Source organism: Eurypyga helias, unplaced genomic scaffold (assembly GCF_000690775.1).
Source record: "Eurypyga helias isolate BGI_N326 unplaced genomic scaffold, ASM69077v1 scaffold19089, whole genome shotgun sequence".
NCBI classification, from domain to species: Eukaryota; Metazoa; Chordata; class Aves; order Eurypygiformes; family Eurypygidae; genus Eurypyga; species Eurypyga helias.
In genome coordinates this window covers 1-12832 of record NW_010271587.1, presented here as the reverse complement: position 1 = coordinate 12832, position 12832 = coordinate 1, and the positions used below count along the sequence as shown (strand labels likewise).

The 12832-nt window shown below is 38.3% G+C and overlaps 1 protein-coding gene across 1 annotated transcript in view; it reads left to right on the top strand.

Moving 5' to 3' along the window:
• LOC104515042 (fibrinogen-like protein A) overlaps positions 1 to 5553 on the top strand; it is a 15110-nt gene extending 9557 nt beyond the window's left edge. Inside the window, exons 5-6 of the mRNA XM_010158874.1 lie at positions 523 to 740; positions 4853 to 5553. Coding sequence (XP_010157176.1) covers positions 523 to 740; positions 4853 to 5553 — 919 coding nt within the window. The remainder of the gene's footprint in view (positions 1 to 522; positions 741 to 4852) is intronic.
• The last annotated feature ends 7279 nt before the right edge of the window (positions 5554 to 12832 follow it).

The window sequence follows — 12832 nt, the reverse complement described above, 5'->3', positions numbered from 1 at the left end:
TACAGTTTGGACTCTGGGAATAAACTAAATTCAGTTCTGATAAATATGAGATGTGCTTTTACTTTTGTAATTACAGAATTTTCTATATTCGTGACACACAAAACTACAGCGTTTTTCATTGCCCAGCCTGCCACAAGGTGAGAGAGGTGAGACACGTTTTAAGTGTTGCTGCAGGGTGTGTGACAGCAGGAAAAAGAGATGTTCTTGAAAGATGGGAGAAGCCCATTTTGGCAGAGGCTCACTATCTTGAAGCTGTGTTTCAATACCTAATTACAGAATTTTCTATATTCGTGACACACAAAACTACAGCGTTTTTCATTGCCCAGCCTGCCACAAGGTGAGAGAGGTGAGACACGTTTTAAGTGTTGCTGCAGGGTGTGTGACAGCAGGAAAAAGAGATGTTCTTGAAAGATGGGAGAAGCCCATTTTGGCAGAGGCTCACTATCTTGAAGCTGTGTTTCAATACCTTTCTCCTTCAGGAGTTTCACACTAAGTCGTACATCTTTCCATTTTCAATTCCAGCCTGGTACAGCTCTGTACTGCTGCAGGAGGACTGACTCAGAAGGAAGATGCTGTTGATGAGTTCAGTTTTTTTGCAGGATTTATTTTGCTCTTGCTCTCTCATTGCACTGCGTCAGTGAGCACCAAAGAGGCGGTGGTCTTGGCTAATGCCCACCTTCTCTCCCCAAAAGGCTATGAGAGCCTGGGTAACGCCAATGAAAAAGGTACTCGTGAAGAGAGTGAGTGGTTTGGAGGCATGCTGTGTTTGACTTCATTGCTTTGCTATAACATTTTCAGCCCACATATTTGAAAGTTACTGCTGCAAAAATAATTTGCAATGTGAACATACCCAAAGTCCAAAATCTTCAAAACCCTTACTCAGCTGCCACCTAATGAAAGAGAAATTAACAGTTGGGTTTTTGTTTTTGTTTTGTTTTGCCAAAAGAAGTGTTTTGTGGCGCTTCAAGACATTCTTAGGTCAATCATAACTAGATTACATCTGACAACTTAGCACCTAAATCTCACTGATACATATATCTGAGGCATTCCTTTGCCTATCCAGCTTGCAAAGTCCAGCTTGGTAGGTTTTCTCATACATTCACCACTGTAGAACCCACATAAAATGTACACAAGAAGAGTAGTGGGATGGATTCATTTTCCTCCTCTGACTGATGGCACTACAGGGTTTATAAAATTCACTTTCCCAGTGAATCCTGTAATAACCAGCCAAAATTATTTTCTCATCTGTCTATAGAAATTCTTCTATTTTGCATGAATAATATTCAGATGCAAATACAACTGTCACTGAATACATCGCTGCCTTGGACATCACTATATACTCTATATATGCCGTTCTATAAAATATGGGATCAGGTTTGGAATCAGGTTGTGTCTACCAGGTAAATGTTCTAACAGCTGGGGTACAGAGTCATGTATACAGTTCTGCTCTCTCAGGATATTTAATGTCATGCAGATAGTCTTGTGATTTAAAGTATTCTAGTCATGGCTTTAGATTCTATTAGGCAATGAAAGGCCTAAAAGTAAAACCTTGGAAAGCCTGTATATTCCCGTAAATCTGTCCTGAGTGGCTTAGAAGTATTAATAAGCTTCTGAATATCAAAGATAAAAGACTGTATTTAACAAAATACTGATATTATGAATCATAATATTTAACAGGTTTAGTCCATCTGCACTTCTACAAAGCTTATGCTACAATGCTTCATACAATATTAAATCAGAGAAGGTTATTACATTAGAATTTCAGTACAGATTGAAAAGAAAATGACAATGACTTGGATGAAAAAGTAATTCATAAATTCAAAAAGGAGACTTATAAGTGATCTTTTGGTCATCTTATTAACTACTCTGACGCAAAAGTAGGAATATGCTGATAAAATTTAATGATAACATGGAGAAATGCCAATACAAAGAATCAGAATATTACACAGAAAAAACCCTAGACCTTCCTGAGTAATACCATTGGGATGGAAAATAAAGTACAAAATCCTATCTTTTACTTCAAGGTCAGGACCCTACCAGTCACGAAGATCCAAAGACCAGACTCCAGATTAAAGGAAACTGAGCAATATAAATAAAATCCTAGAATATCAACAGAGATGTTTCTAGTAAGACTTGGGAGGAATCAGCTGCACTATATAAGGCCATCTGCAATACTGTGTGCAGATTTTACCCACATTCTAGGAGATTAATTTGCAGTGAAGAGGTACAGATAACTTACTAAGACAATTACGTAACAGATCTTACACTAAATAATAAAAAAACCAAGCTTGTTTATCCTAACAGAATTTACCCTAACAGAACAAAGGCTGATTAAAAATATATTCCTCATGGTACACTGCGGCTTATTACCAAGGAAGAAGCACTATTTAACTAAAGGACAACATGATATGAGAAAGAAAAGATGGAAAATGGACATTGATAAAATTAGATTGGGAACCAGATGGGTAGTTACAACAGAACAGTGACAGTTCTTCAAGTCTACCATGTTTTCCAGTCAGAAAAGAAGAAATTTAATATTTCTGTGAAGAAGACTGCATGATATAGTTCCCTACAGGACCAGTAGTAGATAAAATAGTCACTCGTAGTCCTGTTCTCTTTCTAGAAAGTTGGGGGCTTTTATTTTTACACTGAACAAACTGATCTGTTGGTCATGAGAACATACAGTAAGATTGACTCTTTTCACACTTTGCTGTTCTGTTCAGGAAAATAAAAACAATGCGTTCAGTAAAAGGATCAGACAGAGCTGTCTGGTCAATGATTTGGGAAAAGAGTATTGTTCTGAGCTTTTATTTTAAATTTTTATCTTTGGAAATATTTCTCCTTAGTTGTTTCTTTGACAAATTTCTGAAAAAAAAAAATAAGACATCTTGCCATACTTTTCCTAAATTACCCCAGTTTCCCAGAAGGAAAAATTAAGTTCTAATACAGTATCTAAATTCCTATCAGTCATTGCCAGCACAGAACATAGGATTTCATAGGTCTGAAGAACTATCATTTTACATCACAGGTGGTCTGTAGGAATTGCTTATCTGCAATCCCTCTGCCATCCTGAGGGACCTGGACAGGTTGGAGAGGTGGGCCACTGCCAACCTCATGGAGTTCAACAAGGCCAAGTGCAAGGTCCTGCACCTGGGTTGGGGCAATCGCAAGCACAAGTACAGGCTGGACGGAGAATGGATAGAGAGCAGCCCTGAGGAGAAGGACCTGGGGGTAGTGGCAGATGAAAAGCTGGACATGAGCTGGCAGTGTGCGCTGGCAGCCCAGAAAGCCAATAGGATCCTGGAGCACAATATGGCTGGAGCACCTCTCCTGTGATGAAAGGCTGAGAGAGTTGGGCTTGTTCAGCCTGGAGAAGGGAAGGCTCCGTGGAGACCTTATTGCAGCCTTCTAGTACCAGAAGGAGCCTACATAAAAGCTGGACTTTACAAGGCCTTGTAGTGACAGGACAAGGGATAGTGGCTTTAAACTGAAAGTGGATAGATTTAGGTCAGATATAAGGAAAAAATTCTTCACTGTGAGTGTGGTGAGGCACTGGAACAGGTTGCCCAGAGAAGCTGTGGATGCCCCATCCCTCAAAGTGTTCAAGGCCAGGCTGGATGAGATTTTAAGCAAACTGGTCTAGTGGAGGGTGTCCCTGCCCATGGCAGGGGGGGTGGAATTAGATGAACTTTAAGGCCCTTTCCAACCTAAACCATTCTGTGATTCTATGAATTTTTCCTGTAAAGATATTAAACTTGTCAAGTTATTATTATTCTGTAGCATAATGACATAATTATATGCCTTTCAACTCTATGGAGAAGTGAGTGATTTCAATTCATAAACATGCTTCTGAGTAACAGAACAGACATTGAATAACATCCCTCTCCACAAAAGGAATTCATTACATAAGAATTCATACATACATAAATGTATATTTAAATAATTTATATCCTGGCTCTTAGAAATCTCATAGTCAATTGTAAAAGCAGAGCATTGTGCCTTAGTCTCAGGGCTGCTTGATACTCTACGATAGCAAGAAGTTACTTATAAGCAAGTTACATTTAAAAAACACAGTGTATGTATTTCAGCCCAATAGAGAGGTTCATCCCAAGCCTTATATGCCATTTTTATTACCTTCTGAGTTTAGCCAATAAGCAGTAAAGTGGAAAAGCACTTTCACCTATTTTTCACGTACTGGTGTTAAGCACTGCACAGCACTGTGGTTCTACTGCAAATCAGTGGTCAGATGTAGCCTGGAGTTTGTGAATGGAAAGAACTGTTCCTAAAAAAATCCTCAGATGTTTCTAAGATTCCTATGAGCACGAAATAGGTTTTAGTATCTCCCTTTTAGCAATGAACATGCGGCATACTTATTGGAATTTAATGCAAGGTTCTTACAGATACCTGAAGTATAAACTGGTTAAGGAGAAATTAGGTTTATTTGTTGAGCAGAAGGCTTACTCTAGTAATTATTGTAACACAACAGTCCAACACTTGGCACAGGGAACTGCAAACTTGCTGACTACTCAAAACGGAAGAACACAGGAGGAAAATGAATGGTCTGTAAATAACTTTTGGCTTTTCAAACCTACTTCTGTCATAAATGCAAAATAATGCACATTTCTGTTTTATGTCAGGGTAACAAACCCTTTTCTGAATATCTGGGCATTTCCTGCATATTCTGCCCTCAAATCTTACCCCTTTAGCTGAGTAGATGCCCACCAGCTGGGAGTCACCTGCCAGTCAGAAGGCAGTCCTTCACTCACTCTAAAGGATTAGAGAACTCAATATCTAAAATTTATTATTTTAAGAGAAATTTACTTTGAAACTTTTTTCCCCCCCCTCTACTCAGACTATCCAGCGGATTGTTTTGAGATTTTTCAGCGCTCCAAAGGAAATTCCAGAGACGGTCTTTACATCATCCAACCAAAGGAAGACCCAATTGTTGTCTCTTGTAACATGCAGGATGGTGGCTGGACAGTAATCCAGCACATTACAGCCAATAGTACTGTTGACTTTGATAGGACCTGGCAGGATTACAAATACGGATTTGGCTCTGTTCATGACAACCACTGGTTAGGAAATGAATATATGCATCAATTAACTAGTGGCTCCACACAATATATACTTGGAGTTAAACTTGTAAACCTAAATGCTGAAATCAAATGGGGACAGTATGAACCATTCCTGATTGAAGATGAAGAGTCTCAATACCGAATCAGGGTTGGACTATACAAAGGCAACGCCACTGATGCTCTGACCCTGGACACAGAAGCTTATCTCCATGACAACCAGAAGTTCACCACCAAGGACAGAGACAACGACAATTTCTTTCAGAATTGTGCTAAATTGGAACACAGGGGCGTTCCTGGGGGAGGCTGGTGGTATGATGCATGTGCTGGAGCCAATCTAAACCGTAGGAATGTGATATACTGGCAGAAGGACTGCAACAAGCAACGCGTGTGCAAGTTTGCATGGATGATGATCAAACCCATTGACCACAGCCTGTCATATCCAACCAAGTCCTGTCCATGTCAGAAAGTCGAACTGTAGATCAGCCATGAGAACTTTGAAAGGAACATGGATCTTTTGACCAGTGACTGAAGTGAACTCACACTGGCTGAATAATCACACCAGGTAATCATGATTGAAAACCTAATTTGGGCCTCTGCAAGAACTTTATTATAGCATATCATCCAGGACTGGACCAGGACACAGACATCTACCACCCACACAAGTCAGAAGTCACTGTCAGGAGCGAGGCCTCTACCAGAAGATTTAAATAATTCATTTTATAGTATTTTAGCCATATGAAGAGTCAGGATATGATGTCTTGTACTAGATATACTTGAATATACATGCATTTCAGAAGGTTTGGTCCAGTATGAATGTTCGTGACTGATCTCCTATAACTGCGCATCTTCACATATCCTGCAGAAAGGAAATCCCCAGTGAAGTACCTACATTTACAAAATGCATATTGGAGAGTATTGTGTACCACAGGGCAGCAACAGGCCTTTCCTTTTTACCTTTAGTGAAAGGTATTATAATATATTAAATTGGAATTTGCCTCATCTCCCATGGCTTCTCTTCCCCTTTGTTGGCTCTTCTTTTTATCTCTACTTTTAAATGATCCCATACACAATGAAGTATTCAGCATAGGCTTTTCTTATCTTTCTTATTTTTAGAGCACCCAAAGCTAATGGGGTCATCAGCTTTCCCATTAAAAGCTACTAATCCAAATCTTACAACCCCTCTGAATTTTTTCCCCAAGAAATTCAGGGAAAGCGTTTTTTAAAAGATCCAATTGATTTTGTAATTGTTTACTTATTGCTCCAGTTTTGGAATATGACTCCAATGTGTTTACCATGTTTTGACTGTTGCTTTTCCCTGTTCCACGAGGTGCTTCAGCCTTCTCTTTTTTAAATACCGCTGTGAGAAGAGAGTGTTGACATTATTTCATATGTCCTAACTTCAATTGTTGTGGCACTCAACCTTGACATTATTTAAACAGTGCCTTTTTTCTGATTATAAAATGAAGAGAGAACCTTTATATTTCATGATAAATTCATCTGTTTTAAAATAATAAATAAAACTTTTTCAGTTTTGATAACCTTGAAGACCTTGTTTTCTTTTACAGCTGTTTGCGTTACATCACACATGTCTGTATCAATGGAATAGCTGAATGACAACTGAAGAGTTTTCATTGTTGCATTACACAAAATGTCAGGATAATAATTAGAATATCTTGTATGTTTTCTTAGCTATTTCAGTTACAGAAACTCAGCCAACAGATACTGGCAAACTCCTGCTTTTTAATTTAAAAAATGGAATCTCATGATTGCCATGAAGATTACTCGCTGAAAGTAAATTGTGTTTTGAGAAGACCAAGACTGCCAGGTTTACTTACAATGAGAAATTAACTGGGAGATGGAAAAGCCAAGAAAGCAATTTTTATTTTTTACAATGCACTGCAACATTTTCAGAAAGAGATACAGATATGTTATGTGGGTGAGGCCAATATAGCATATATGTCTATTTTGCAGTATCTGATTTCCCCCCCCGTGAAATTGTGTTCAAAGACGGAATTATGATAGGGGAAGAAATGACTGATAGCTGAATTGAGTTTGTATCATTGAGTCAATTTAATGTGGGTTCTGCTGTAACTCTATCAGGGCACCTCCAAAATTGTAATGAGGATACAAGAAAATTACCCAAGTGCTGCCAGTTTCCCATAGCTTTTATTAGAATTCCTGGCCATATATCCAGATTCTCACACACTTTCCAAAAATGTGTTTTAACTAATCTTGACATGGATGCATGCAACTGAAAGGCAGCAGGCTCTACCTGATCCTCAAAGGAAAATAACCTGCTCTGCAGCCCACCCTTGGCCTGTTTTGGAGGGTTTTAGAGGAAAGGACTGTGCAAATAAGCTGTATGAATGACTCAGGTACCAGCAGCCCGAATCCAGCTGCCAGTTTTGGAGAACTCTTTAGTATTAACTGGAGCCTTATAAACCTATGCTGACACTGAATTCCAGTATGGGAATTAGATTAAAATACATTCATATTCATTCACTAGTAACAACAATTCTCCAAGCAAAAAACAAGACAGAAAGATTAATCCATTTCAATCAAAGACATTTAGTAGAACTCAGAGACTGAGGTACACTCCACGGTTCTAAACGAGGTATGGATGGAGGTTACTACTGGAGCAGGATTTGGGACTAAGTAGCAGATGAAAGTAAGTAGGAATATTCCAATACACCCATCAGCACTTCTTTCTAGAGCTCTTAAAGAGAAGGACATGGCGCTTTGAAAAGTAGACTAAATTCTACTTTGCAGCAAACTGAACATATTTTCACTGAACAGATTTTTTTCTCTATCACTGAACCTTAATTTTCAGATACCCAGAACAATGCTGAGAGTAACTGGCCATTAGCACTGAACCAGCAAAATCACAGCTTGAAACATGGGGGTGCTGTACTGTTTACTCCTATTTTCTTTTCCCTATCATATTCTCCCTATCCTATCTCTCTCTTAGCCTTTCCTGATTATACTGCCTCCTGCACAGACCTGAAGAAGGGAGGTTGGTCCTTTGAAGAATATCTGGTGGAAAAAATTTATTTGGTCAAGTAAATATCTTCCCCAAATGAGGAAGCATGACAAGGTCTAGAGCGATAGGTATATGGCTGACTTCCACCTCTAAGCACCCCTGAATGGGAGTCATGTTCCACTTTAAACATGCAATCTCCTAAAAATAGTAGAAAAATAGGTTTCTTCACTTTTTCACTACTTTGCACTTCTCCCCATACTGTTTTCTCAGCTGCAGGAAAGGTAAGCACATTCTCACATACAATATCACATTAATCAACTCTTAGTTTAGCAAAAGGAAAAATTCTTCCTATAAAAGTATCAGCTGACAAAATAAAAGAACCTGATGACCTCCTTCTAGGAAAACCACTGATTTATTATTATCTGTCTTTAAAAATCATTCAAGTTTCACATGAGAAAGTGCGTGCTTTTGTTTCTGATTTTCATATGTGCAACCTAAACAATACATTTTCAGACTTCCACAAACCCTTATTTACACATTAACCATAGGTTTAAAAGTATGACAAAGTGGTTTTAGGACCAATCATTGAATACTGTACGTCAATAAATTAGCAACACTAACTGCCTGGGCTCATTTTTTCTCCTATAATTAAAGAGTCCTTTAGTCACTCTTATTTCTTCTTTCATTTAGTCTTCATTTCATGTCATTTAATTTCACTATTTCATTTCATTTCCCTTTCATTTAGTCTTCTGCGTTTCATAAGGCATCAGGACCCAGGCAGAGTGGTGGGGTACAGAGCTGAACCCAGCCACACTCCAAAGCTGGTATCCTCCACCATACCCTCTCTCCACTCTTTCTCCCACAGATATTTATGTGAAAAGACACTGACTATTTTTGGAGTTTAGGATTGGAAGAGCATTTCAAAACGGAGAAGCCAGTGCCTATGCAGCAGCTGCAGCAGCATTTCAGAAGCTGATGGAGCCCTTGGGGTCCCAATAGGCAAACACTCCAGGGGAGCGTTTCAGAGGAAATTTCTGACCTGTAATGGTCTGTAGCTCATATAAGTAATGAATGTGGGGTGTTGGTTTTGGTTTTGTTTGGGTGAGGTGGTTTTTTTCTTTTTTTTCTTTAAAAAAAAATCAAACCAAACAAAATCCCCCCACAACAACAACAACACAAAACTTCTGTCATATCAAAAAAGAGTAAGCAGTATGGAATTTTTTGGACAGAGTACTTTTCAACCAAGGGGCACCTGATGTACAGCAAATGGTAACTACAGCTTGATTGTTATGTACAACTGAGGAAACAGGTATTTGGTTCTCACTACACTCAAGTGATTCCTTTACATTATTTCTATCTCTATAGAAAATAAAGAAAATTAATTTCAGAGGAAAGTTACACCATCCATTTGTTAGTTTGTTTTCCTAGAGCAAAGAATCCAGAGAAGGCAGAAGTATGTATGTCCTCTAAAAATTACAGAGTTAACTTTAAAAAAGAAGCATCCAAAAAATCTCCTTCAGTATTAAGATTTTGGGAATCCCAAACTACAAAGGGATGACTTGGAAACTATGCTTCCTGCTACAAGTAAAGGATCTTACAAAATTCTATTCATAATCCAGTATCTGGAAAAATTCCATAGGTATTCAAATTCAGTTTCAAACTGGGTATCCAGTTTCATAACGACTGTGCTCTAAGAGAAAGCAGCATCTTCCAGACTGACATCGGAATCTTTAATTGTTGTAATGATTTCTCATTTAAATGTAACATTCTTACCACATCCCAGTGACATTTTTATTCCTTTGGGTATGTGACTATCCTTAGCTACACTTGCACTGAGATTTAACAGTTAAATCAGTTTCACATGTTCAGGTCATCTATCAAATATGACAAGGAGGCAGTGTCACAGATCTCTGAGAAAAGCCCTGTGTGGGAGATGAAATGATCAGAATAATTAGATTTGAGAGGGGGACTTTTCATGAGACTCATGTCTAAAACTGGAACAATATCTAAAGGGTGATAAGGAAGCACAACTAAGGATTTTGCCTTGAAGTTCATCACTGTCTCTGTATCTAGACTCCTCAAGTCCATATATCCCAGTGCAGATCTCATTATGGCTACAACAGAAATGAGGAAGAAAAATCCACTTGTAAAGATAACTTTCATCAGTTAATAGCAGTTACCACTTGACATGCAGAGTTGAGTGGGATAAGCATGATTAGCAATTGAGTTATATAATTAATGGCAAAATATGGTCTATCGTATTTTACAGGTTGTTACATTAGTTTCTCTATAACCCTTTTGATTTCATTCTTCCTCAATTCAACAGGATTTTCCTATAAAGGAAACCCCTACATTTTTGCTCTATCTTGGCTTTCCATCCTTTGCAAAGCTCTTCATTCTGTGCTAAGTAGTCACAGAAAGTGCACAACTGTAACTGGGTGTTCTATGCCTATTTAAAAATCCTGGGAACTCTTCCAAGTATTTACCTATAAACATGAATTATGTCTACAACAAATGAATGTTACTTGATAATTTATGGGGATCTAGGATATATAGGGAAGCTGGTACGTATAAATAAGGAGAGACAAAAATTATACTCCCTAGTTTGTGGGAAAATTCAATATTAGAAATATTAAAGTGTGCTGGGACTGTGAAAAGCTTCCTTAGGAATGTATATTTATGCATCTATATTGATAATGCATACGTTCATATCTATACATATATATATGTCTATGTAATTATGTATAAATAAAAAGTAATCTTTCAGAAAAAGGTCTTTTTATCAGTCCATGACCATAACCAATTATGGGATCAGTAAAAGGTTCCGTACAAGGTCAGAAGTACAGATAACAAGATTTTTTTTACACTGTAAAAATCCCACAACACTCGTTAAAGGTACAAAATACAATTTGAAAACAAAACGTACTAACCGACACTCTGATGAGGATCACATTTTTCTTTCTGTGGTTTTGATTTTTTTTAAGAATAAACATCCCACATAACAATAAAGCAACACGCAGCTCCTTATATAATTCTAGGCATTTACAATGTACCCATGTTTGGCCATGTAACGTCTCACATGGTGAAGTGCTAGCAGCGAAGTTTGAGCACATACATCACAATCACCTTGAACCGACACTGTTGCATCCATCACCACGTACTCTAATACATTTACTGGGCAGAGTCCATACACATTTACAGAACACTCTAGCTCAACAGAAGCCAAAACCAACAAAAAATACCCCATTTAATTTCAATAGAAGCCAATGCTTTACTTTAGCAACAACACCGCAGCTAGCAGCAAGTGTTCCTACCTCATAAATTTTGCCTTTAACTACAGCTTGTGCCGCAGAGGGACAGATTCATTTGCTGAAAATCAAACACAGTTTACTGAATGTCTGATCCGATGTAATACAAAATAACCCCACTATAATGACCAGCTTGTACATAGCTACTGTACACAGGAAAAGCTCTGGATAGTAAAAGAGGAAAGTGGATGAAAGGGTCTTTATAAAGACCCATACTTCCCTTTAATAAGCAATCATACGTTAATGCACAAAAAATAATAGGCACAGTATGGTGTGTTGCTAAATCAATCAAGTGAATTTAGAAAACATATTTTTTTACATTACTACCCTGCTAATCTTTCACTGACACAATTTTCCCCTCTGCAGATTGGGGATAAAAAGAATTAATTACTTGTACTGTGGCTGTTGACATGGGGGGATTATGTATCTTTAAGGAAATATTTGTAGGGAAATATTTTGATGGTATCATAATTTAATAAATTATGTGAACAATTTCTCTGAAAGCAATAGTACATTCAGGATGACTAATACAATCTCCAAAATGTGCAACTGGGGCATGTCACCGCTGCAATGTCCCACTAATACATATAAGTAAGTATAATATGACGATTGGCCCAAACTAATATTTCAGAGCATCTCACCCTGAATTTTGATAAAAAAGCCAGAGCTAAATTTCAACTTTGCTTACACGGAGTTCTTTCTCATTTACACATAAACATTTGTTTACTTTAGGACATGACTCCTTATGACTCCTGTTGCCAATGACTTTGTTTTCTCGTGGCCTTTTCTGAGGCTTCATGTTTGTTCCCACCGCAAGGAGCCAGGTGACCAGCGCCGTTCCAGTGGCCTTGCGCTGAAGGCAGCCCCACGCTTATGCACTCACTCGGTCAGTGCTGCAGGACTCCTGACAACCTACCAGAGACACTAGGCAGGCATATGCAGCCCACCCCTGCCACAGAAGTGTCCTCACCACACACCCAAAGCCCTCCAGACCTCAGCTTGTGGCCTCACTCATCTCACTGTAACTAGGCCAGCACACACCAGTCCTGGAAACCACAGCTGTCAGAGGGGTTGACTCCAACGCCCAGGACTGCAGCAGACATGGTTCTGCTGGATCAAAAGGCGCTACCTGGAGATAAACTATGTCTCCAAAGACCTAATGTTGAGTAACATTTGTAAAGCTATTTAAAGATAAAAAGTGCTACAGAAAAGTGTCCTCAGTAGTTTTATAGAAATATTTTTTAATTACTTAAAAAGTATTTCTGCTTTCAGACATGCCAATTCTGCCACTGTTTTCAATTATTTCATAACATATGGGTAAATGCACAGGACATCAATATGTATTTTTCTCTTGTTCTGCATCATTCCATCATTAATGGAAACTTCTGGGGCAAGGTGAAGCGCAACAAAGGAGATTGCAAAATTTGCTTTCCTTGTGTTGAAAAGTAGATAGAATCATAGAATCATAG